Source organism: Prinia subflava, chromosome 2 (assembly GCF_021018805.1).
Source record: "Prinia subflava isolate CZ2003 ecotype Zambia chromosome 2, Cam_Psub_1.2, whole genome shotgun sequence".
NCBI lineage: Eukaryota > Metazoa > Chordata > Aves > Passeriformes > Cisticolidae > Prinia > Prinia subflava.
This window is the reverse complement of record NC_086248.1, coordinates 79,063,720-79,090,865: the sequence shown is the minus strand read 5'-3', so window position 1 is coordinate 79,090,865 and position 27,146 is coordinate 79,063,720. Positions and strand designations below refer to the sequence as shown.

Sequence of the window (27,146 nt, the reverse complement as noted above, 5' to 3'; positions counted from 1 at the left end):
GGTGCCCGAGGGGGGGGCGGGGAGGGGGCAACATGGCGGCTCCGTATTAACTTCCCCCCCCTCGGCAGCCAGCGCTGCCACCGCTCTACCCCGCTCCCAGCCCTGGCATGCCGGGCATGATGGAGAGGGGCGCGGAACTCTTGGGGGGTAAGAGCCGGGCAGCCCCCAACGGCGCCAAGAGCAGCAGCCCCTCCAACGGGCACTACTCGGAGCCGGAGAGCGGCGGCGGCGACAGTGGCGACGAGCACGGTGCGAGCCTGGGGCCGCCCCGCCGGCGGCGGCAGGGGGGTGGCGGAGGCGGCGGGAGGGGCGGCGAGCCGAGCCGAGCCGCCTCCCCCTTCCCGGTGCCGGGGCTCCGCCGCTGCGGCCGAGCCGCGGCCGCGCGTGTGCGGGGCGGGGGGCGGGAGCGCGCGGCGCGGCCCCGCGGCTGCCCCCGCGGTACTTAACGATGGGGAGGGAGTGTCTCCCGGGAGCCGCCGCCGTCCCCATTGTTCCGCTGGAATAAACTCCCCCTTCTGCCTCCTCCTGCCCCCTCCTCGGCGGTCGTCGGAGTTTAATCCGCGGCGGCGGTGGGCGGGGGGTGGCGGGGGGAGGAGGTGGCTTATTCCGCACGGCCGCGGCGGGGGCTCCGCCAGCCCGCCCGCCCGCCGCACGGCGGGAGCCTGGGACGGCGCCCAGGGACGCTCCAGCCCTTAATTTCTCTTCCCTCCTTTGCCTTGCAGATGTAGGAATGAGGGTCGGAGCGGAATACCAGGCGCGCATTCCTGACTTCGAGCCCGGTAAATCGCTTTTCGGCTGTAACCTGACATCTCCCGAGGCGGGAGGGGCGGGCTCGCCCGGCGCTCTCCGGCGGCGGCGGCCGCGGGGCTGTATTTATGGTGCTTTGGAGCCTTTGTGTCGGCGATCCGGTGCCGGCGGCGGGAGGCTCGGCCGGGGCAGCATCTGCGCTCCGGGGGCGGGGGGCGTCGCGGTGGGGGATTCTCACTTCGTTATCGGCCGCATTATGTGTATCCGGCGGCAGGCGATGAAGCAGAAAAAGCTTGATTTTTTTTTTTTTCTTCCTGTCCTTAAACCTCTAACCATAAAAAAATATTTGACGAGGGGTGATGGATGTTGTCGGGCAAGGGTGGGAAGTGATGCGCCCTGCCGGAAGCGGAGCAGACCTGGCTGCGTGCTGGAGGCGCTGGGTGGAAGATGCGCTCGGTGGGAAACTCCTGCTCCTGGTTTTGTGTGCTGTAGTAGCCTCGCTGGCCCCGCCGTGGCAGGCTGAGCTGCTCTCCTCCGCCTTCCTCGCCCCCCCAGCCCCGCCCCGAGGAATATGGGTACGCTCGCACAGCCTGGTACTCAGCTTTAGCAAGTTAATTGCTAGAATGCTGCCGTGCCTTACTACGCTGAGCAGGGAGAGCACGGGAGCGTGCAGCAGTTTTGCTGTAGTGGCCAGATGAAGCCTGTCTACTTTGCTGCTCTCCAGGCAGGCTCCATGGGTGTCAGATGGTTTCTTGCCGGAAGAGGATTGCTCTCACGGTGCCTCCCAAGGCTGCAGCGAGCCCCTCGGCATGGGCGCAAGTCCCCACCGGCCAAAGAAAAGGCCGGGGGAAGGAAGGAAAGAGCGAGGGTGGGATCAAAGGGATGCGTGGTCTTGGCTTAAGGGAATGCCTTTCCCCAAGGAAGGAGCCAGCACTCTGAGTCCCTTTGTCAAAAAGGCTAATTGTTTGCACCCTTTATTTTTACATTGCCTACACAGATAAAAATGATGGTTTCTAACCTTCAGCCTGTGTTTGCTTTTCCTACAGGCCACTTAAATAAAAAAAAAAAGCTAAAACACCTAGTGTTTGTTTTTCTTTTGATTAAAAGAACTCTTCAGCCCTTGTAGGACAATTGAGGTTCTGTGGTTTCAATTTTGTAAACTGTATATGCAATAATACCATTACATTAGTAACTACAGAACTAATTTTATGCTTTCCTATAACCAGACTTTTTAGAGCTCCTAAGTATTTCTGGGGAGTGGTATTCAATTAATGCCACTTTCCCCAATAACTGGGATTAATATATACTCTCCCTATCGCTTTCTTCAGTAATGGAAACGTTTCTTGAATAACTCCTGTGTTAGAGGCATAATGCTTTGTTATGAGATTTTATCCTTCTTGGTGTGTGTATCTTGCTTATTAGGGCAAGAAGGTAGTGATTTATTTTGGAACACCTAAGTCTTACAAAATCAATTAAAAGGTCCATCAAGTTTAAAAGTATGTCTCTTATCAAGTTATCAGATTGGTATATGAAGAGATATCAGCAATCTGGTTGAGTTTTTTTTCTGATGAGTTTTGAGGCATAATTTCTTAGAGACAGAAGTGATGAGAGACAAAAATCTGCTCTTACAGCTACATTTAGGTTACTTTTTTTGTAGCAAATGAGATAATAAGCTCCCCTTTAGTTCTAGGTTTGCATGTAAGTGTGTGGCACTATATTCGATTATCTTTTATTTCTTCTTGGAATTGTTCTAACGTTCTTTTTTGGGTTTATCAGATACTTTAGAGTATGTGTTTATTTGCAGTACTCTTGAGTGCTGTTTTTTAAGCCCCTTGAAATAAATAGGTAGGAGAAGGGAATCAATGATGGATAAAAGTAGACATAACTCTAAGACACAAAGTCAGCCCTGATAAACCCACAGAATACTAAAATGAGTGGAATAATACCAATCCTTGTGTTCCACATAGCCTGTCTTGAAAAATAGCCATAAGCAATGCTCTACAACAATACACTGAGGAACAAAATATTCATGATTAATGTTGTGATGGCAGTAAACATTTTTTGAGAAACTTAGTTTATGTTTAAAACAAGATTTTTTTTTTTTAAAGAAAATGTGCAACTGTTTCTCAGTGTCTCGTGGAAGAAAGGATTGTGGTTGGAAGCAACAATTAGGAGAAGTTAGTTTAAATATACTCTCTTACTCCTCTCCACACCATATTTTTTTTACAACTAAACTTTCAGATAGAGCTTAAAGGGAAGTCATGTTTTTGTCACCATGTATTTCAGCACTGAGAGAGATTTTGTCACTGCAAGAAACAATTTTTATAAGGCAACTTGGGTTTTTTACTTTATCTAATTTACTGAATTAACATACCATCTCATACACTCTTACACATCTCTTACAAGATTTTTGTCTTCTCCTCATGGTTTTCCTATAGTAATTTCTCTTCTTGGTGAAAATTTACTTGTACTTTCTGACCCACCTATAGATCCAGCAGGATGTTACAAAACTGGTATCCTTTTATTGTGGGTTGTTTGCATTCTTTTGGAAATCATGGTAGAGAATGCACCACAGAAAACTGCTAGAGAAGTTTCATTCTACTCAGATTTAGACTTCAGTATGGTTTTAGTATGAATTTTGCTTACTTAATGCTGAAATACTTAATTACCCATTTAGCCTCTTTTCGGAGATGGAGTTGGGGCTGTCAAGAAGAATATTTTATACTATTCAAGGTCACTTAGGAATGCATTTCTCTACATGTCTTTATAAATTTTCTCTCTCTAGTCTTCTAATAGGAAAACTGGCTTGCTTAAATGGAAATCATTAAATGATGTGGGGAAGGCTTAGTCTTGAGTAGAGGAAGGTGCGTTTTGTGCTGAAAATCAACATACTTTTAAATTGCTGTGACACCTCACAATGCCCTCACTGTATCTTGTATGCTCCTGGATGATTGCTTTATCCTCAGTGCCTGGAATCCTGCACAGAGCTGCACCAGCTGTGCATACCTAACTTGTGATGAGGAGCTGCAGCTTAGAGAGGGTCAGTTTGCTGCTGTGATTTCCCTGTTCTGGAAGTGGTGAAGAGTGCCCGGCAGTCATTTTCAGCTGGCTGCACTTCCTACCTGCTACTGCAGAGGGGTGCAGCAGCTGAAGTACAGAAACCTTTTCCTCAGTGGCTTGGACGTGTGTTTTGGGGAGAGGGAGATTTGTTATTCTTCAGATGTAGCTCTTGGCCCTTCTCTTCCTTAGTGGCTTACAACTCTTGTAAAACACTTTGGTTAACATGTTGCAGGGTGTTTCCAGCCCCTCTCCCTTGTAAGAAAGCTTATGTTGCCCTTGAGGTGTAACACAGCCTCTTTTGGGGGCTAGGGCTGCTTGCTTGAGTGCTTGGGGCACAAAGGATAAGTCAGCAACTTCTCAGGAAGGTAGGTCATGGTCCTGCCTATGGAGATGGAGGGATCCCTGTCCAACAGGTAGGGACGTCCCATGCTGAGGGCAGGGTGCCTTCCTTCAAGCTACCTGTGTGCATCTCATTATTCCTTTGTCATCCTGGCTTTTCTTTTGGCAGTGTGAAGGTGCCACCTGAATGGAAGCAGAAGTCTGATTCCTGCTGGGGACACAGCACTGCTTTGAAAAGAAAAAGTTCTGGTGGTTGTTGCTTGTTTGTCTCGTGAGGGTGGCACCTCAGTAGGGGAGTGTCACCACATACATGGTCTCCTGCAGGCACAAGAATTCTGAAACTAATTTTTTTTTCACTTTAGTACTTGAGTATTCAGTACCTGATAATATCCATGATATCCAATTGTCTGCAGGTATCTTTAAGTTTAGATGTTTTTCCTCATAACCTGAGATTCTAATACATTCTCTGGGCGTCCTGCTTTCTCCTCATCTTTAGTTAGAATGAAGTGCATATAGTGATCATTTACTTGTGATAAAAGCAGTGTACAAGAGAAACGTTGCGCCTGTTTACATGCTTGCCTTGCTCTTCATGAAGTATTGCATTCCTAATGACTAAAAATCTCGTGCTTTTTGGTTCTAAAGTATTGTTATATACTTTGTTATATTAAGGAGTTTGTTCTTGTATACCAGAAGACCTTTCAGTGTTTAGTAGTGCTTATGCCTTGAAACTGGTGCTTTATGAGTGTGTGTACATTCTTAACCTGTTACGGAGTTTGTGCTGCATTGAGGTTATCTGCCTTGCGCATCTCATTTTGGAAAGGCGCAGGAGTTCTTTTAGTTTTTCTAATTAACTGTTTTCAAGTTCACAGTTGTGATGGATCAAGATTGCAGAGATGATAGCAAATACAAAACGCTGCCAAACTGAAGAGGGAAGAGCAACAAAACACAGTACATAAAGGGAAAGCACTACGCTTTTTTCCAAACCATTTGGTTTGGTTTTTTGTTTGCTTCAAACAAGATGTAGAGCCTAAATATAAAGTGTGTAAGCTTAAAATGGAGTGAAAAGATACTTGTTTCACTGAATAAAAAAAGATGTTCTTCTCCAAGAAGGATGTGAGGAAAGTTCCTCTGCGGGTGATTACTCAAGGAATTCATACTGACATTAGATATAAATCCAATTGCTGAGCAATTTCTTAGCAAGATAAACTGTTCTAAACAAATAGATTGTAAGAGGCTTTATGTTTTAGACTACATTTGTGGAATAGCAATGATAAGTGACTCTGAATTAATGCTTTTAAAGTATTGGGGAGTCTTCTTTTACAGTATGTTTTCAAAAATCATAGGCTCTGATTTAGTGCTTCAGTGTTTGCATCAGTATTGCTCTGTCCTGATGGGTTGGTAATTTGTACTGCTCCTCTTGCTACTTTGAGGTGGGGGTAAACAAACCTAAAGCAAAAATTACTTTTACATCTAACTGCTTTCTCTAGTTGTACAATTTGGCTGGCTATGAATGTTAAAATTAGAAAAAACAAAACTAGAGAGAGATAAGCAGAATTGTTTCTGGCATAGTTGTTAGTGTAGTTTCTTGTTGAAAGGGATCAGGGATGGTGACTGAGTTCTAGATCTTACCTATTTTTCTTTTAAGGAGGTCTAACTGACCACAGTAGGTCCTAATACTCCTATGATAGTGATAAATGTTAGAGATTGTCCAATGGACAATCAAACTTGAGGAGAACAAAGTTGTATCCTTGCCAACTTTATAGGGGGTAGATTTAGATATGGAAAGAAATTCCTCACTGTGGGGGGATGAGGCACTGGCACAGGCTGCCCAGAGAAGTTGTGGATTCCCCAGCTGTGGAGTGTTCGAGGCCTGGCTGGATGGGGGCTTTGAGCAACCTGGTCTAGTGGAAGGTGCCCTTGCCCATGGCAAGGGGGTAGGAACTAGACAGGATTACTTCCAACTCAGCAATGCACTTCAGTGGTTTAATTGTGATAACCAGGATACTGTCTAATATTTAGTTATACTTGAACATCCTAAGAGTAGTGTTGAGATTCAGCCATTTGATGTCTTAAGGAAATATTTTTCAATTAGTGATTCCCCCTACCGCCGTCCCCCCAGTAGCTGGGCTTCTTACTGTGGTTGGTGTTTGCTAACTGTCACATAGTTGTTCTCTAGATCATAGTTATTAAATAAATACTGAGAGTTACTTGTTTTCCTACAGGTGCCACAAAATACACTGATAAAGATAATGGAGGGATGCTTGTATGGTCTCCGTATCATAGTATTCCCGATGCCAAGTGTAAGTCCTTACCTGCTTAGGAATTTGGGTGCTTAAGTAAACTAAATAATTGTTTCTGGTGTGCCTGTTTGCTCTTTATTTTACACACAGTGAAACCGCAAATAATTAAACACAAAGCTTCTCTTTTTCTTTATTTAGAGAACTCCAGGTAAAGGAAAGATGACCTTCTCTTACGTTAGTAAAGTCTTTGTTTCAAATCATACTGCCTATTTTGTATTATCATTGTGAAACCTTTTGTTATTAATTAAAGACTAAAATATCTAAACAGGAGGAACTTGCTGCCTTAAATTTGTAGAAGAAGGAGTTGCAGTGGATGAATTCAGGAAAGATTTGCTGAGGCTGACTTCAAGGGGAAATTATTACTGCTGTCACAGAAGGAAAAACCAAACATTTTTCCCTTTGGAAGTGACCTGAAATACAGGAGTCATCTGACTAAATGTGATCAGTTATCTGTTTAATCTAGTTTAAAGCTGACTCCTGTGCTAGAATTTCCCATGTGTGATATAGGGGAATAAACTTTGAGGATGCAGCCATGAGAACCTCATCCTCAGGACAATTTCGATCTAATACCAGTAGTTAGTGATTTATGTCCCTCTAAATTTGAGGAATGCACCTTCAACTACTGCAGAACAGTTAGAAATAAAATACAACTGTGATTATTAAACACTTTTTTTATTCCTTTGAAGTATAATTAACTTTTTGCTGCAACAGTGCATGGCAAGGATATCCCTTGTCCATTTGAATAAGGAGGATATGATTATTAGCCTTGTCTTGATCATACTTCCTTTTGATTATTTAGTTGCCACTTAATTTTGAGCTCTAGAAGGTGAATAGGAAGAGGGTTTTGTTTAAAAAAAAAAGGACTTAATTTCAAAATGATGAAAAGTGTTCAACTCAAAGCTGGCTCTATTATTGCGAAATGTGATCTTTAAAATGTTATTCCTTAATTTCATTATCTAATTATTGATTTTTCATGCTTTCTGTGGAAAACTGACTTTGTGTTGTAGTTAAAATTCATATTGGCCTGTGAAAGCTATAGTAATCTTGAGGACATGGGTAATCATCGATATAGGAACTCCTTGCTTTAATTTTTAACATGTTTGGAAATATAAGCAGTGGAAGTAGTCCAATTTAAAACTAACCCAGGAGGGGCTTCCAAAAAGGCATAGCCTTTCAATAACCAGCTAGTCTCTGCTTTAAATAAATAAATAAATTATGAGCCTCTGTGGTTGTAGTAAAAATGTGAAAGAAAGCAAAATTAGCTTGCGTAAAAAGTTTATAAAATTAAATGTTCAACAATGGTCAGTGTGTTTATTTATTATTAATAAAGCTGTGAGTGTATTTAACATTTTGGGGGACCTGGGTCTATATGATGTGTTAAAGCATGGGGATACTCTTTTCCTATGTTAGATGGCTAATTCTGTCATAGAGCAGAGCTAAAAGTATTAAAGAATAATTCTGACATTGCTTTGTTACAGTGGATGAATATATAGCAATAGCAAAGGAAAAACATGGATACAATGTGGAACAGGTAAGTGCTGTGGAATGAGAGCACTCATTTAAAGGATTTTTTTTCTAATATAAAACTAAAACACAACTCTATTTTTCCTCTTGGTTACCATAAACTAACGCTGTTTCTCTTCAGGCACGGCAGCAAACACTACAGTTAAATGGATCTGCATACAGTTGTGGTCTGGATTCTCTGCAAAAGATTGAGCTCTTTGTTTTCATGACATGCTCAGCTTGTAATGTGCACTTTTGAAAGGTTTGGTATGTTTCTTGATACACTGGGCATGTCATGCAATTGTGTGTGTATATTTAGCTAAAGTGTTTCTTAGGGAAGCAACTTACAAATTTAAAATTTAACATTAGAATGCAAATACGGTACAATTTTGAACCATTAATTGATAGGGATGGCACTGAAAAAATTCTTTCATAATGAAAAAAAACCACAAACCAACCTCAAATGAGTGGATTTTTTCAGAGGCAGGAGAACAGACTCAAGTTTTAGCTCTGAAAGTAACAAACGAGTTCACTTTTTATTTAACAACCTTTGGTCACCATTCCTTAAAAAGTAAGGTTAAAACTTCACTGGTCTGCATGTAGTTCTGTTGCAAATTTCTTCATAAATTAACTGATCTATGTAAAAGTGAGATTACCTACTGTGAAAAAGCATTTGCTGTACAATTGAAAAGAAGTTGTTTGATCAAGTTTTGGAGGATGGAAGCTTGCTCATCAACTGCTGTCTGACAAAGAGGCTGCCAGTGCTAAAATGTCCAGAATATACCTGTGGTTTGGTGTTGCTTCTTTATGCCTTGACTTCTGCTAGGCGAGAGGAGGAGCTGATGGATCTCAAGTCACCAAGAGATGGACTTCCAAAATAACTTCTGGTACAAAACATTTGTAGACTCCTCACAGTGGAATAAAAATTCTCTTTGCAAGAGCTGCTTGTCACTTGCCATTTTAACAAGAGCAGAGGTTTGCTGTGTCCAGGCTGTTAGAAGATGTGAAATCAGGAGGTTGGAGAGATGCCTGCCCATCGTGTCTGCACTGTGTGGTTGGAACTGAGTGGATTACATTGCCCAATTCCCATGCCCAAATCTTGGCATCAAATCTGCCAGTGATTCTCTGGCAGAAAGTCTAATCAACATAAAATTCTTTAAGAATATCGAAAAATTAAATCATACAAGAAAGTATATTTAAATTTCCATTCCTTATTAGGTGCACATGACGAAGTGGCTGTGCTGTTTTTTGTGGATTGGAGAGTTGTAGAAAGAGCACTCTCACTTTGGACTTTCAGACTTGCATTTTGGATGATTCTCTGGCTACTGAAAAGCACTTTTATTTTCTTTTTTGACTGGGCTGGTAATAAAGGCCTATAAGGAACTGTGTAGGTGATATATGCCTGTAAAGTAAGAAAGCAGGTCAGATTTGAGCCTCTCAGCCTAGTTCATGGTGCTCTAGAATTACTGCTGCCATGCCAACCTTAAATTGTCTGGCTTTCATACCATTAATAAAGTATAGATGTGACCACTTTCTCCAAAGAGAATTCTGTAACCTACAGTAAATAGCCAGTAAAATTGTTAATACATTTTCAGAAGAGATTCTGATAGTCAAATTTTATTTCCAACAAATAAATTGCCTGTTTTTATTTAACTTGTCTCAACGTTTTAGAAAATTGACTAAATCCAAAGAGGGACTATTTCTTTTCAAAGGCTCTCGGCATGTTGTTCTGGCATAAACACAATATTGAGAAGTCCCTTGCGGATCTCCCTAACTTCACTCCTTTCCCTGATGAATGGACAGTTGAAGATAAAGTCCTATTTGAACAAGCATTTAGCTTCCATGGAAAGAGCTTTCACAGGATCCAGCAAATGGTAAAGTAATATTTCAATCAGAAGCACTAAACAGCTCAGATGCACTTAAGACCAAAGGCTCCTTTTGGGCTAAAATTTCATGTTGATTTCTGTGTAAAGCTTTAATTTAATTTCATCATGTCTCTTGGACATACAGCTTTTTCACTCTAATGAAAAGAAGCCTTCTCCCCTTTTTAAAAATATGTATGAAATACATCCCTCCTTTCAATCTTATCAATGCATTTAAAATATTGTTTAAAGATAGTTATAAACATAGCAGAATTATAATTCTGGGTGGAATTTTAAATTTTAAAACTGTTAATCTGTTAATGAATTCTTCTAGCTCCCAGACAAGACCATTGCAAGCCTTGTAAAATATTACTATTCTTGGAAAAAAACTCGCTCTAGGACAAGTTTGATGGATCGTCAGGCTCGTAAACTAGCTAATAGAAATAATCAAGGTGACAGGTGAGTTTTATGTTCTTAAATAGCTAACCAGAGCCTGAAATCTTCCTAAGCAGAGATGTGGACTAATTTCTAGCCATTGTTTCAGTGTGAACCATGGGTTTCAGGTTTGAGCCCCTGTTGTGATAGCTGTGATTTTAGCAAGGGGTTGGTACCTGTGCGTTAAGGACTCTATCACTCCAGTCTGTGTGCATTGTAATAAGAAATGAGAGTGTTTTAAAGGATAACCATAAAAACAAGGATTTAAACCCTGAAGTCTATTACTGTCTGTGCAGAAGAGTGTTTTTGTGGGTGTGTAGGGGAGTTGGGATTGTTTTTTGTTTGGATTTTTTGAGTTAATATGGAACTAAAATGGGAAGCTCAACCACTGTAAAGAGCTGAAGCAAGTAGAATGCCTACACATTGTTTTATAACAAAGCTTTATATAAAATCTTTTTTTAGGAGACTTAGAACTGCTTTCAGTCAAAAAGAATTAGAGCTCAGAGTAGTTTTGTTGTCTTGCATAAAATGGATTAACATTTCTCACAGTTACTATTAAATTAAAATTTTATTGTTCTCAATATACGTAATAATTAACTTGCACTTTTTAACAGGTAATATGTGTTGGATGTATAAGTAACATAATCTATATTTATATTGGAAGCTGTAGTTTTATATCTATAGAAAATTGCTTAACTGGAGCAAAAGAGGTCTTTTTAATAATATGTTATTTTCAATAACTTCTGAAATCTAAACTTCATGTGCTTGTTTAGTGATCCTATTTCTGAAAAATTACAAGCTAAAATCAGTTTGCTTTTAATATAGCAGTTTGGAGGGGTTTGGTAATAACTAGAAATTTTAGTTTGTTTTTGCATTAATTTGTTCAGAGATTACATTGTCAGAATGACTGGATTGGACTTTAAATTGACTGTTCTCTTTTTAAGCTTTTCTCTTTAATTCAGTAGATTTCATTTCCCTCCCCTAAATTGCTATATTTTAAGCACGTTGGTGAGAAGCAGTCCCATGTTTTCCCATCATATGTCCTATGCTCCCCACAGACTTCAGCAAGGGTTTACTCACCTGGTGCAGTGGTTTGAAAATTGGTCTATTAAAACTAATGGGCAAATGAAAGGTTATTTCTAGCCTTGCTATATAGTTGGCCACTTAAGTGTTCACACTGGCACAAGTGGTTGAACTGAAGAAAGGTGACACCAAAATTCTTGGCAGGAGTATCAGCACTGCTTAAAGTAACTTTAAAACTATGGTTTAGGATTGCTTGTTTATCATAATAATAATTAGAATTTAATACAGAAAATCATGCTTGTAACAGCTGTCTTTTGAAAACTACAAATAATTTTGAGATGCCATATACTCAGAATAGATAAATTCAAGTAGATAACTCTTATTCTGGTACATACTTGTATTTGGGCTTAAGAAGTAATAAAGTGACCAACTTTTTTATAATCTGTCTTTAGTGATGATGACGTAGAAGAAGCTCATCCAATGGATGGAAATGATAGTGATTATGATCCCAAAAAAGAAGCCAAAAAGGAGGTAACAGATAACTTAATGGTGAATGTCAGTTTGTTTGTTTTCAGTGAATGTGTTACTGTGAAGAGTGAGTTGTTGAGTACAGAGGTTTAGGTTTCAACCTACCAAACTCCCAGGGTCTTTGGGTAGTAAAGATCTTGATGACTTCTCATTGAAACGAAATTGTATCATATATTTTTGCCATTTTGTGGCTGTAACTGCATCTCTGGATACCTCCACTGTGTCCTGAGAGGTCTTCAAGTTTTATAAGAGATGTATCCTCTCACAACCTGGTAAAACAGGTTGTATTTGCCCTCTGTCAGTCTTGTTAATATGTTTACAGTTTTACTGGTTTTGAGTTATTTGAATCAAAATGTTTTCTTTGAATTTTAAAATTAAATTACATTTTTCAAAGAACAACTTCTGTTGTTTGTTCAAAGCCACAGTGAGGTGATGTATTTCAACTAATATGTGGTTTTACTGAGATGCTTTCTACTAATAAATGTAGAGGAAAAACATTTTTGTCCTAATGAGCACTTACTGTTAGCTTTACAGATGACTGCTGTGTTCACAGTATGTTCAGGTTTTAGGGTTGTTGTTTTGTTGGTTTTTTTTTTGAGTTCTTGTTGTAACATTAAGCTATCTATGAACAAGACTAGAAAAACACATTAACGTGTGTATTTAATTGTTTCTTTGATCAACTTTAAGCATTCATGATCTTCCTAAATCAGCCACTTCATGCTTCTCAAGAGTGACAGGAGAGGTTGTGCAAAACTTTAGCACTCCCATGAAGTGGTATCTAGGATTATGAATAAAACTTTGCACTTTTCACAAAAGTAATATTGAGGAAGAGACTGGTAAGTTTAGCTTCTGTTCTGAGCTTTGCAGGAACCGTCAGTTTATCCCTTCATCTACTGGCCTTGGGAAAAAAAGGACAATTATCCCTTTCAATGAAAGAGTTTGAGATCACTTTTTTAACTTGGGAATGTTTTATAGTACATGGTCTGATAATGTACCTTTTTACTTTTATGTTGTTCTAACAACATCCCTGCAATTTAATGATTGGAGTTGCTGCCTTACCATGTCTAAATAAGGGCTATTTTTCTCAATTTACTTGGTTATAGTTTGAGCCATGACGTGCAGTCCAGAATGCAAGCAGTGTGTTGATAGACTTCTAGGAACAGGACAGAGGGATCTGTAGCTTCTGGTGAGCTATTTGGATCTGCACAAGATAATTTTGTGATCTAATAGTTCTGGTAGGATTTGCGTACTTTCACTTCGTAAGCAAAATATAAACTGAGTAGGCTGCTTGAACACACAGAGCAATGGAAACTTTCTGTTACCAGATAGAACAAAAATAACCTAAACTCTCTATCTTGGCAAGACAAAACTGTGAGAGAATATTTTCTCTTTAAATCCACATTGAACGCACAGGAACTGCAATTTCATACTGAAAGAGCAATGCAGAACCAAAACCCAAATAAGTATAAACAGGACAGAAGCAGACTTAACCTTGAAATTTTTAGAATTAGATAATCCTTGCAGAGAAAATAATTTTTGGGTCTCTGTTCCTGGGCTATAGGGAAGCTACTCAGTTGCTCTGAGGGAGTCACATACATGCAGAGAAGCTGTGCAGCAGTCCCCATTGAAGATAAAGCTGAAATGTTTAGGTGCCCAAACATATCAAAACAAAGACTTAATTTCCTCTTTGCCATGCCTTTCCTTTCTGAAGAAGCAAATAACAAAGGCTCATGTTTTCTAAATTACATAGATTTTTATAATGAGTGCAGGGGTATGTCCATACTCTCTCTTTCAAGTCTCAAATCAGCCCCTCACTGTCCCCCCAAACCAAACAGTACAGTCTCTCTCTGTAGAGTGCTCTACAGCAGGGAGAAATGTAATTTTATATTCTTGTCTGACCTGGTTGACTTTGTCATTCTTCACCTTTAATCTTTGCCCACATTCTTCATATCTGATCAGAAATAAATGTGTACAGTCACTGATTATTTGTTTTAAAAACAAACTTTATATGAGTAATATACATTTATATTACTTACCTTCTGTATGTGTAAGAGGTCTGTAATGTTTGCTCTCTGTCACAGTGTTCAGACTGAGATTTCCATAACATTTACTGTATTTGTGGCCATGTTAAAAAAAAGTTTTGAAAACTGACCTATTTTAGACTAATGCAGACTTATCCAGCAGATGACTGATATGTTCCATCAACTCATCTGCAAGACATAGTTGGATACCACATGCAAAAGAGGATGTTAGCTTAAGTTTTATTTGTCATAAATATGACATTACAATGCGATCTGATGCTTTATTCTTTTTAGTAAAGTTGTATACAAGATACTGTTACTCTTTATTGCTTTATTTCTTGTAAATTAAAGGGCAATAATGAGCAGCCTGTTCAGACCAGCAAAATAGGTCTGGGTAGAAGAGAGTATCAGAGCTTGCAGCATCGCCACCACTCGCAGCGTTCCAAATGCCGTCCTCCAAAAGGCATGTACCTGACCCAGGAAGATGTGATAGCTGTTTCCTGTAGTCCCAATGCAGCCAACACAATTCTTAGACAGCTGGATATGGAACTAATCTCGTTAAAGCGACAGGTACCATGGGTTATTGGTCTTGGTTTTTTTTTTTTGTCTCAGATTGTTCTGATTTGTAATGGTTTTGAAGATTACCTGTGAAGATTCTGAAACTTTAATGTGAATCTTCCTCATTTTGTTTCACAGTTATCACCACAAATGCTGGGCAGTAGCTGTTCTTCAGTTTTGTTTTTTACATTCATCTGCTCTTTTGGATAAAATGAAGCAAGACGACTTTTTACTTACCAAAAAAAAAAAAGAGGGGTAGCATTAAAACAATGCTACAAGTGTGGGGACAAGAAAAATCAGAAGTCACATTTTATTTGTATTTTTTTTTTACTTTGTTAGAAGTTTTTGTTTGAAAAGTGAAAAGGAGACCAATGGAGCAGAGGAAGTTACATTTGTTATGCTTTAAATTGTAGCTGTTTATCCGGATGTCCTTTCCCACATACTATGAACATATGGGAGGCGTGTGGAAATCACGGACCTAGTTCTTTCTCTATTCAAATTGATAAGTTTTCTACTTCTTATTAAATTTAATCAAGCTTTTTAGACTTCACCTTTAAGAGGAAAATTGCCTGCATCCTTTGCATAACGAAATTAAATTCTGGCATTTAAAGTTGAAACATGTAATTATTCAGCTTCCAAGGGTACAGTAGTTGTGTGCATGCTTGCTTTCTAGGAGCGATGGGGCTATAGAGGCAAGGCTTATCTTCTGGAATTTTTTGCCTCCTTAGAGAGCTGCCATGTTGCAAAATCATGGACTAAATAAAGGATTTTTTTCCATGGGGTTTTTGCTCCCTTATGTTCTTTTACAGGAGAAATAAGCTTCTTTCTGTCACAGCAGGAGTCTGGGGGCTAAATAGCATAGGTGGGTTTCACTCTTTAGCCTAAGTGTAGGTGAGTTACAGCCTTGAGGTTGTGTTTCTCTTTTTTTTTTTTCTTGCAGTGATCTCAGAGATGCAGCCTTTGGAATCTCCCACTGAGTTGTCTGCTTTTGTGTCCATACTTAAGAACCCTTGTAATAGCTGTGCACCATAGTATGCAAAACTATTTTCTTACCTATGTTACCTTATATGCATCAATGTCAGATTTAAGTGCTTCACAGATGTGTATATGTACAATTTGGAAGGTCTGTCCTTTTTATAAACTGAGAAATAATTAAAATAATTTCAAGAATCTCCCCTAAAGAAAATCAGAATGATCTCAGGTCAATAAAAAGTGTCTGTCAGAAGGAACTAACTGGAAACATCTCATGAATTTATCTTTTTTTAGAAGGAAGAAGTTAATAAATTAATATATGCAATACATCTCACATTTCTAAGAATGAAGTTTTCTGTCTAGAGTGTTCTTAATTCTTCAAGAACCTATGCATCCTTATCAAAAATAACTTGTTATGAACAGCTTTTAATATTCTTGCAGACAAACTGTTCTTTTGAAAGACTGGCTTAATTTTTTTTTCCTCCATAGTAAACTGTGATGTCTTTTGTTTTGGTTTTTTAAAGTTTTTTTTTGAAACAGTTAAAAGCAGTGAAGCCTTAAACCATAATATTTCTCTTTCTAACATAGGAGGTACACTTGTGGCAATCCTAGTGAAGATAAATGTGTAAAGTGACCAACTTTCTTTGTGGAGCTGATTAACTTTGTTGTTTTTGACCAAGGTTCAAAATGCTAAGCAAGTAAACAGTGCACTTAAACAGAAAATGGAAGGCGGGATTGAAGAATTCAAACCTCCTGAGGTAAATCAGAATAAATACTGAAATACTGAAATAAATACTTGTAGCTTTGCACTTACATTAATGGGAAGCTGCAGAAATGTGTTTTGCTACAGCCTGGTTAGTGTTTGAACTCCAGCAGCAGCAGCTTAAACAGGATCCATTAAATTACATGTGGGGGTAATCTGGCTTCTTTACAAAAATCGGTGGTAGGCTTTTTTTATGGCAACTGGTTGAAAAAAGGAGCAGATAAAACTGAAATGTCATGTCTGTTCACAATAACAGGGAGCTGAAATTGAGCCCTGATACATGGGGGCTTTTTGGATTTAAAATAGGTAATGTAGATTGCCAGTAATAAATGGTGTTCTGTGTGAAAACATGACATGTATATACATTTTGTCATCTAAAATGAATGATCTATTACTACTGAAGTTCTGGTTTTGCTTGTTTTAAAGGTTTGGATATGAAACATAACATGAATGCAAAATGCTTTAAACATCAAGTCCAAATAGTTTAGATAAATGTTACTATAAATTCAAATTCTGTCTGCATAAAGATCATTAGCTTGTGCATAAGTTATTGTATAGCTCATACTAAGAACTGCAGTAAAACAGAGGAAAAACTGATGGCACAGTTTTAAACTCAAATCTGTAAACACTATTTCCTCTGCATTAAAACCGTCTTAACTATAAATTCATGGCCTATAAGCATGAGATTTTTACCTATTTTGCAAAATGTAGTGCAAGTGAAACACATTGATGCTCAGGTATTTTGCAGCTGTTGAAACAATTTAATGATCTTTGTGCCATTTTTCTAATTTTAATAGTCTAATCAGAAAATCAATGCCCGTTGGACCACAGAAGAGCAGCTTCTTGCAGTACAAGGTATGTTAATAGTAGCAGCAAGTTGAAGTCTGATGCAAAGGATTTGAAGAGGTGCTTAGGCTTATATTTGTATTTCCCTCTAATGCAAAGCTAAACTATATCTGGTCACCAGGAAAGCAGTGAAACTATCATGAATATTTAGGGCATTTATTCAAGCAACATGACACTAGGCTTTCTGTTACCCATGTTAAGTGTCAAAGAGGAAATTAAACAGGATTTAACAACTGTATTAGTACCAGATAGTCCCTTAATCATCTTCTAAATCACTTTACGTGAGTTTCTCTAATGTGGAAGACTAAAGCAATAGTTAAAGTAATAAAAGTTGAAGCATTTAAGACATCTTCAGTATCCTAAAGTAGGAAAAAGCAGAAGTAAATCTGCTCTACTGTTGCTTTTCTCTGTTCATGAGGGAATAATTAGGTCTTTTAAGAGACTGAAGCTGGATATGGAATCTAACAGTCATACTGGACTAAAACCCCAACATTTTCAGGTTGGCTATTCCTACAGCTAATTTACATTTGTTTCATTTATATGAAGGAAAACTGACTCTTGTATTAGCATGCACTGCCAAATCAAAGAACATGTAAGGGAAGTATCTGGAGATGCTGTCTTGAAGGCATATATTGACTCACTTATGTGGATCATCATTTATATGGATAATAGCTCAGTTATATCTATCTGCTTTATTCCTCTGTATTCCTCACCTTGAAATACTGAGATACTGAGTTTTAGTGTGAAATACTCAGTGGATCAGGACATCAGTGTAAAGTTGTCAGGTATGCCATACCTGGTACTTATTTATTAATCAGATAACTGAACCTAAAGTTAGGTTATTTTGAAACGTGAATGGAAATGCAGAAAGACATGGTGTGTCTCAAATAATGCCTTTCAGCTTACATGCCTCAAGCTTGGATTTGCATCTCCAAACTGCCCTCTGTCCTAAGTTCATTCTGTCAGTATTGCTAAATACTTCAGTATTTTGTTTCCAGATGCAACTGAAGGGGATGTCTATACTAGAGTATGATAGTCTAGTAAGTAGTAGGCTTGCTGGAAGAGTGGGGGAAATCCAGGGTCATTGTACCTGCCTTAGAACTACCAAACCATCTTGCCTTTTCATCGTTTAGTTATTGGAGTTCTCACTAAGCAACAGTTCGGGAAATTATAATACATTCCATTTTCATTAAGCTGTGGCACTCTGTGACCAACACGACAAATAAACTAGAGCCTGAGCAAAAGAAAGTGAGGGTTGGTGGTGTCTCCTTGGAGAGGAGATCTAGTCTTCTGGTCTCCAGGGATAGTTCTGTGTTTATAAAAGTAGTCAGCCTTAAGGGTGGGGGGTGAGAAACAAGACCTTCTGGAATAAATTTGTTTTCGTTGACATGTGCTTCTTACATGTATTGTTTCCTCTGTGGTCCCCTTCCCTTGTCACTATATAAAATGGAGATGGGAGAGAATCCTAGTGACAAGAACAAAGTGTTCTAATTATCCTCCCTTATTTACTACTTGCTCTCTCTCCCCTGGAATGAGAGTGCTGTAGGTGTTAAATTCCCGTCCCTGGGGCTAAGGACTCTGATTTCTTGCTTCAAAGTAATTGCTTGAGGTAGTAGACCCTAGGTATGAGAGAGCCGTGCTGTGTTTTTCCCTGGCTTTGTTTTTAGAAGGTAGCCACAGTTGCTCTGCTAAAAGCTTCCTTAATGTGCATTATGCGTGAACTTGAAGGTTGACTTCAACATGGGGACATTTAGTTTGTACACTCTAAAATTTTGGCATATGCTTTTAATAATTTTACAGAAATCATAAGCATTAAGCAGGTAGGTGGCACTTACGTGATTTGTTCACTTGAATTCAAACAATAAATCTAACCATGGAAATTGTAAATATAATCTACAGTAATATAATTTTGGTACTGTTTTTGGTAAACATGAAAAAACTCGTTATCTACAGGCTAATCTCAAGGGATTGCCAGTAACTAAGGAAGAGGTAATGAGAACTTGTCTTAAAATAGAGCTGTGTGTAATCTTAAAAGTAGTGTGCGTGCCTGCAAGATTGTGGACTCAGATTTACGATCTCTGAGCCAATATATTTACAGTATAATTTATCAGGTAACAGTTCAGCTTTGAGTAGTTGTTGAATGTAATGGGTTAGTTCATCAGTTAGTGTTCTTAAACTTCAAACTGTTATGTATAGAAATGTATAAGCACGATCATATCTTCAAATTAAGATCTTGGCCATGAAAGTGCAATTGCAAAGATGTTTTAACACTTGTGCAAGACAACAAAATTTGCATTGAAAAGCAGTGCATGACTTTCATGACATTGCAGAGAAAAACAGTTGGGACAATTAGGATCTAACTCTACATAAGATAGTTGCCAGGAGCACTGTAATCCCATCACAGTGGAACTGCAGCTCCCACTAACTATTCCTGCCTTGTTGTGGTGCTGTATCATATTGCTTTGCACCCTGATTAATATTGTGTTTGCTGTGCTGTACATCATTAAGCAGCATCACACTTGGATTTAGTAGTTTCTCCAGGAGAGACATTCAAGATGAAAAGTGGTAGTCAAGAGCATGCACGTGTTCCTGTGTACCTTTGCAGCTGGGTGAAGTTCTGAAGAGCTTGAAGGATTCCTGTGAGCTGGGCTGCTTTCAAATGAGATGGGGAAAAAACAATTCATACGTGTAAAGTGAGGCTGTTGTGTCGTCCTTTTTGAGCTTCACTTTCATCAGCCTAATAAAATTATTTTTATTGAATGATAGATTGAACATGTGAGAAATAATTTGGGGGTGTTTAGCACTGAATTTGTATAAGGATGCATAAATAATGTGCACTAGTTTGACAGGGATGGTGGCTTGGCAACAACTCTTAGAGGTATGCCATCACCTTATACATTAAAGTTTCATAAACACACAGTGAATTTTCTCTATTTTTTACGTGGTTTGAAAGACTCAATAGGTCATTGTGATAGAGCAGTAGTAATAACATTGAAAAGAAACCAAAATTAGTAGTGCTGTGTGTAGCTAAACTAAGAAAAATTTATTTTATTTCGATTATTTTTTAAGAGTTAGGTTCTCAGTGAAGGCAAGAACACCTTGTTTTCAAGCTGTTTGCTTGGAAATAGTCTTTAAGACCTTATTTTTTGACAACCTGAGTTGAAGATAACCAACAGGCTCAGTTATTTTACAGATTAAGGGAGGAAAGAAGTGTAGCCAGCATAGTAACAGAAAAGGCTGAAATCACTGAAAGTCTTTATTAGTTTTCTAGCAGAAATGTGCTTTGTTCTGCTGGGCACTTTGTTCACTTGATTAATTGTACAGGATGTTAGATATATTGCATTGGATGTTTCATGTTCATTATAAATCAGTAAGGGTGGTAATGGTAGGGCAGACAAAGAATATTAAAATGCTGGAGGCAATGTTCTGTGGGCACACACAGCTTTTAAGGAGTATAGCTGATACCTTGTACAGCTGATAAAGCACAGAGCCAAATCCCTGTCTTTGCCTTGCCTGGATCCATGCCCTCCCACGTGGCTCTGAAATCTTTCCAAGGTTCCTGCAATCAGGAGGGTTGTATTCTTTTGTAAGCCCCAGAAAAAGATACTAAATAAATGTAGCTGGGCTCTTGACAGCTGAAACATCAGCTTCAGCCACAGAATTTGTTGCTATCCTGGAGGTGAACTTTTCTTTTAAATTGCAGGGAGTATGCATTACCATATCAGAAGTGCCTAATAATGAGGAAAATAGAAAGGAGCAGAACAAACTGAAGGTCACATTCTTCACAATTAAGTTGAAAAGGAACATAGCTTTCAGATTTGAAACAACTCTTACTTTCTGAACACTTTGCTTCATTTTCTGAAGTGAGGCATGAAATCAGGCATAAATTTCTTTTCCTGTAATGAGAAAGAGTGCCTGTCCTCTAAGAACTGTAATATGTTCTGAATGAGTTTAACCATCGGGAGCTTCACAGATTTTAATTCGCTCATGCATAACTGACAGCCAAAAAAATCTTGTGTTTACTCAGTCTGGAACGAAGTTGGTTTATTTCTTTAAGTCTCCAAACTTTTTGACACTTGTACTTAAAAAAATACTTTGTGTAGCTAAAAGCTGTGTTGTAGGAGGTGGGAGACGTTGAGGGTTTTTTTTTTCTTAAGCAGGAGAGGGGAAGAAGTAGACACATACCCCTATAACAAAATCAGTATACTTTTTATTATAATTCAAATTTTAAGTTAAAAACTATGAAATGTTGAACTCAATAGTTTTTTGTGTTCTATGCAAATGTTGTTTTAGAAGTATTTAAAATATATGTTGTGATTTTCTTTTGAAGTGCGCATAAGCAAAAGTGACTGCTGATGTCAGTGCAAACATTAATGAAAAGAACAATGCAAAGATCACCTGTCATGCTGCTTATCAGTAGGGGATTTAATCCTGGAGTCTTGTGCTGGGCCATCTTATAAGCAGACACTATATATGTAAATATATTTACATTCCCCAAGGTGGTTGTCCCAAACCCCCGAATTTTTCTACCTAGTTCAAATGGTGAATGAAAGCTTCAAACAGACTGTGTGAGGCGAACACTTGCTAGTTGCTCTGTGTAGTCTGAGTAGAGCACGTCACAAGAGCAGGAATGAGCAGTATATTGTGATAACTGAACTGCACCCCACTGGCTGTGAGAAAGAACCATTGGCATGCAGCCGGTGTGGAGGGAACCCATAGGAGCTATCAGTGTTTGTCACCTGATATTTCTAGCATTTTATTCTGTTTACAGCCATTCACACATGCTCAGTGACCTTTCCTCCCCTCTTGAGCTGGTCTTGGGCTTCTGCCCTTACTGTGAACGTGCTGAAAGATTCACTGTGTTTGTCAGAGGCCATATCTCTGTGGTTTTAGGTTGAGAGGCTTGGTGAATAAGCCAGGATCTTTTAGGAAGAATGGGTAATGACTTTTTAATAAAGTTCTTGATTTGTATGTTGATAGCTGTGGTATTAAAAATTACTTTGTTTTAATGGAAATTGAGGTCTTCTCCTAATTGAGAAGTTCTCCTAATTAGCGAGTCCTGGGTTTGCAGGTCCCATAGGTTCTCTCTATAAATACATCACACGTAGCTGTGTCTGACTGATTCTTCACAGCTATGTTATTTACTTTGCCTTCCAGGTGTCCGAAAATACGGTAAAGATTTTCAAGCTATTGCAGATGTAATTGGCAACAAGACTGTTGGCCAAGTGAAGAACTTCTTTGTAAACTACAGGCGTCGGTTTAACTTAGAGGAGGTATTGCAGGAATGGGAAGCGGAACAAGGAACCCTGGCTTCTAATGGTGATGCTTCTGCTTTAGGGGAGGACACAAAAAATACTTCTAATGTGCCATCAGGAAAGAGCACTGATGAAGAAGATGAGGTGTGTTTTGTGTACCAGAAATAAGTAAGCATGGGTTGAGGAACAGCATTTTATTTAGTGATAAAATATAAGGTTAACTGGTGTGGAGTGGCAAACCACATTCTAAAGAATGATGATGAGCTTGCATAGAACTTCAGCCAATATTATTAACCACGTGGGAGCAGGACTGCACCATTGATAGTGACCGTCACATTACTGTTTTAATGTTAAAATACACTTCTTGTTCTAGAAGAAGATTTGCTTCGTAAATATTTTTTGTTCTGCTATCTATAATGTTTTGGTTGGTGATTTCCTTTCAGTAACTTCTCAGTTCTTTGGTTTTATTTTTTTAAATGCTGTTTCCTGTGTAGTGGCCAGTGGCAGCCCAACTGCGTCACGTCCTGGCCGGGATGGCTGTTCACGCAGTCTTGTCTTTGTCCTTTGTGCAGGCACAAAGCACTCCGGCCACTCAGTGTTTAGGCCCTTCACCTCCAGCTCAGGCATCTGCTCCAGCACCTGCCGCTCCCATGGCAACTTTAAATCAGCCGCCCCCGTTACTTCGTCCAGCCCTTCCCGCCGCTCCCGCTCTGCACCGCCAGCCTCCGCCGCTCCAGCAGCAGGCGCGCTTCATCCAGCCGCGGCCCACGCTGAACCAGCCTCCCCCCCCGCTCATCCGCCCAGCTAACTCCATGCCCCCGCGCCTCAACCCCCGGCCCGTGCTGAGCGCGGGCAGCGGCCAGCAGCCGCCCTCGCTCATCGGCATCCAGACAGAACCTCAGTCCACCCTGCACTGAAGAAACCAGAGCGGGATTGTGCTAACTCCCACCCTTGAAAAATTGTATCAATGTACTTTCTTTTTTTCCAAATAACGAAGGGCAGAAAAGAACAAGCCTTCACCGGTATCAGACCAGTTTTCCAGAGGAGCAAGCTGAGAACTAGAAACAGAACGACATCAATGACCACCTGTATAAAAATATTTTTATGCCGAAGACTTGTACAGCAGAACAATGCCTACGCTGCAACCCTCCTCTGTATGAATAACTGTCGAAGGAAGCTAACTTCTTAAATGAATAAATGTTCAACACACCAAGATTTTGTTTAACTGATTTTTACTCTATTTATTTTATTACAGTTCTTTATAGTCAAGCATCTAACTACGGGAAAGTAGTCTGGCAAATCTAGAAATAGCTAATACTGTAGGAGACTTAAATGTAGTGTTGGGGGTTTTTGTGTGTGTGAATTTTTTTAAGTTTTTTTTACTTTTTATTGAAAGAAAATAATGGCTTTAGGTTCAGAATGTTTGGTCCTGTTTAGATAACAGTAGAAGCATTTCACACGCTTGTAAAATGAAGGTCTTCTCTTCATGTTTTTCCCAAAACATCTTAGCTTGTTTTAAAAGGTACTGGCTTATTATTCTGCATACTGGAGTATGCAGAATATGTGCATACTCCTCTTTCAGAGTGTTCTGAAGACTCAGTGAGCTATTGTACCAAATTTATTAAATCTCATGCATGTTCTACTCATAGAATTTAACTGGAAGCAGGAGTGCAGTTTCTTGCTGCAGTCTTGTCTTGTGAGCTGGGCACCATAGAGTGGCAGCAGCTTCCACCACCCAGGGGAATGACAGGAGAGGAACCATATAGCAAGAAGTATTAATTTAATTTGTTTTTCCACTAATTTTTCTAATGTAAGTACAGTAAAATTCCATTCCTCTGAGAATGATCGTCTGCAGTTCGTGTATGTTAGATCACTGATACCTTGCTTGAGCATTAATGAGGGAAATGTAGAGGCTGGTGGTGCTGGTGGAATATGAGAGTAGTTACCTGCTGCCAACCCAGTTATACTTTTAAGTAATTATCTCTTGACTCCTGCTATATTTCTGGCAAAGTTGATCACATGAGTTGAGCGTATTGGGAGAAGGATGAGGGTGTTTATTTCATTGACTCAGTAAAACCTGAGTTTATATATTAATATTGTTTCCCAATTATAGGAGTTTGAAAGAAACTCATTTCTCTTCATTCTCATCTGAAACCTTAATTGATGCCCAGCAGTGTTTTGGGGTGTGGGTTTTTTTTTTTTTTTGTAAAAGCAGGTGCCTCTACCCTCCAAGTAAACCAGGCTCCAAATATGCGTAGCACTGTTTGAAACTGTGTGATTTGAATTAAGCTATTGAAAAATAATACATTTGTAGTTATGTAATAATAATCATGTTGACTGTCATACTATTTTGAAAGGTTTTTTTGCTTATAGCTGAAATAGTGTCTAAAAGTCTTTTAAACTCAATTTTGTTATTAACTAGATTTGCCCTTGACTAAAATGAGAATTTTTATGCAAATGGGATGTGCTCTCCCTACTTTTTTTCACAGATAAATTGGGTGGTCTAATGATCAGATTAGCAGCTAAATAAGGTCTTTTTTTATGTGCAAAGGGAAGTTCTTGTACTATCAGATTCTATTTCATTTGAAAAATCTAATAGTAAAGTTTGATAGTTGTAACCTGAATTGCAGTTAGTGTTGACCTTTATGTTTTAATGCTTTATTTTAAAATATTCTCAGATCAAACTTGAGAGATTTTTCTTTCTGAAGAGCTTTCACTGGTGTGCTGAGGTGTTGTACAAAAGGTCTTTCTTACAAATTTAGTTTTGCATCACAGTAGGTGCTTAGCCACTATGTGAGCATCACATGACCTCCTAAGCAAAGCAGAATTTTAAAACATGCGCCAAGGAGTTCGTGGTCATGGAAACTTGTGTTGTGGGGGTCATGAGACTGTAGTGTGCCCTCTTCAGCTATACACAAATCTGGCTGCTCTATTGGTCTTTAAAACCAATACAAAATCAAGATGGTACATTTTTACAATTTAATTGTTAACAGTGGTAAGATTCATCTTCAGGTTTTTTGGTTTGGTTTGCTTTTCTGTTGTTGTTGTTTTGGGTTGGTTTTTTTTTTTGTTTACTGTTAGGCATTGAGTCTCCCAGGTGTGTGTATTGTACATCTGCTAATTTTTGTCTTGTCTCTTGTCGATAGACTTCAGTATGCAGAATGTTGGGTGTTACAGTACAGTTGGCCACCACCAACTGCTATGAAACTGTTCAGTACATTGTAATTCCGTTTAATCTTGTTTAAATATTCTATAATTGGGCAAAGGTGCTGTATTTGAAGGGGGAGGGAGGGTCAGAGATACGTAGGGTAGTATTTCTTAATTTACCTACACTGTAGCACACAGTAGGGAACTCCTAGCATTTGTAGTACTAAATAAGTATGTACATAGCAAAATGTCTTTATTGTGTGCTTTGCAGAATATGTGCATACAGTTTGCACGTCCTGTTTTGGGGGGTAGGGTTTGTTTTAAGCAGTGTTTGCCTGGAGAGTGATATGCTTGCTGCTTAATCAAAGGATTAAAGTTTCAAAGAAATCTGTGTCTTCTATTTTTATGTACCTTGTAATGGTCTAATATGTTAGGGCCCTTATACTGTGATTCTCTTCTAAATTCATTTATATTTTTTTAAGAATTAGAAATAAAATTATACAATGGTGTTGATTTCAGTGGGAAATTTCTTTTGCCATATCTAGTCTCCTGTTTTGTAATGTAGTAATGAACTCTGACTTCAAGGTTGGCTTAATTTTGTCACTTTAAAAAATGTACAATGTTTGCACACTAACATTTGGCAGAGAACGTGTATCCTACATTGTTCAAAGCTAATGTAACTCTACAGCTTTTTGTACAGTTTATTTTAGTTAATAAAGCAAAACGATACTAAAAAATTACATTTTACAAATGCAAGGCATAATCGGAACAACATGTATTCAAGAAACAACACTTGCAAAATATGGATGTACAAGAACTATCAGATTTAATTGTTGCACTTTAAATCAGAATGGGTACGAAGTCAAGCAGGTATTTCTGCATTTAATAAAACAATCACTAAACATTGCGCATCATAGTAAAGCAGTTTAATTTGTTGCTCCTGAGCAAAGGAATTAGGTACTTTTGTCCTTAGGGTTTTTTCATCCTTAGAGTGTTGGGAATTTTCTTTACTCTGGAAACCTCACAATGCATCAAGAACAGAACACAAACCAGTAGCTTATGGATACAGGAGTTTGTGTATGGATAGAGATGAATTGCAGAGTTTAGGGAATAGTTTGGGATGAAAGTTACTATTACTGTGTTGTGCCTCTTCATAGCAAAAGAAAGGAACAGACTGAATTTATAGCTGAGGCCAGGCAGAAATGTGGTTGTCAGGCAAAGCAAAGCCAAACATCATGAAATGGTCTACTTGGAGATGTGTTTCATAATGCAAGGGAAGTTGTAGAGAAGCTAGCAGTGTTGCACTGTAAACAGCACTGAATACAGCTCAGTCATCCTGCTAAATGTGGTGAACTTCAGCTTTTCCTGAGGCTGAAGTAGCCAAACCTCAAGAGTTTGCCTTTCTCAGAGCGAGTTAAAACCAGGCATTGATGGGATGGGCATCTGCTTTAAGATACTAGGCAGTTGTATGTGAGCTATAAAGCCATAAAGTTTACATGAACTCTTTAATAATATTCACAGTCCATTGTTGATGAATTAGGCGTCAAAAATGTACGTGTAGGGAGTAGAAGCAGAATACGGAGGCAACAGTCTCTGGACTGTTTAATTAGCAGGTACCCCCTTTTATAGAACAGACATCCTCAAAATTAGTTCTGAAGTACAACTTTAGAAAATAATGACTTCATTTTCACCACTAGTGAAGGCTGCTACATTTTAGTTCTGTCAGTTCTCTAATCTTAAAGTTCTTTTCCACTGCAGTTTTGTTCACTGAAACTATTCCAGCGGCA

General features: G+C 38.9%; 1 protein-coding gene across 9 annotated transcripts; it reads left to right on the top strand.

Annotated features, from left to right (window-relative positions):
* RCOR3 (REST corepressor 3) lies at positions 1-25,872 on the top strand. Of its 9 annotated transcripts, none has more exons than XM_063390726.1 (12): positions 1-249; positions 723-779; positions 6,369-6,446; positions 7,925-7,977; positions 9,662-9,823; positions 10,146-10,270; positions 11,722-11,800; positions 14,170-14,388; positions 16,029-16,106; positions 16,909-16,966; positions 22,115-22,356; positions 22,785-25,872. In XM_063390726.1, exons 1-12 carry the CDS (start codon positions 108-110, stop codon positions 23,127-23,129), a joined length of 1,638 nt encoding a protein of 545 aa, XP_063246796.1. In that variant the 5' UTR covers positions 1-107; the 3' UTR covers positions 23,130-25,872. The 9 variants fall into 9 exon arrangements, with proteins under 9 accessions (XP_063246796.1, XP_063246795.1, XP_063246801.1 ...); XM_063390725.1 differs by having other exon boundaries at positions 11,722-11,818; XM_063390727.1 differs by lacking the exon at positions 1-249 and adding an exon at positions 358-438 and having other exon boundaries at positions 11,722-11,818.
* The last annotated feature ends 1,274 nt before the right edge of the window (positions 25,873-27,146 follow it).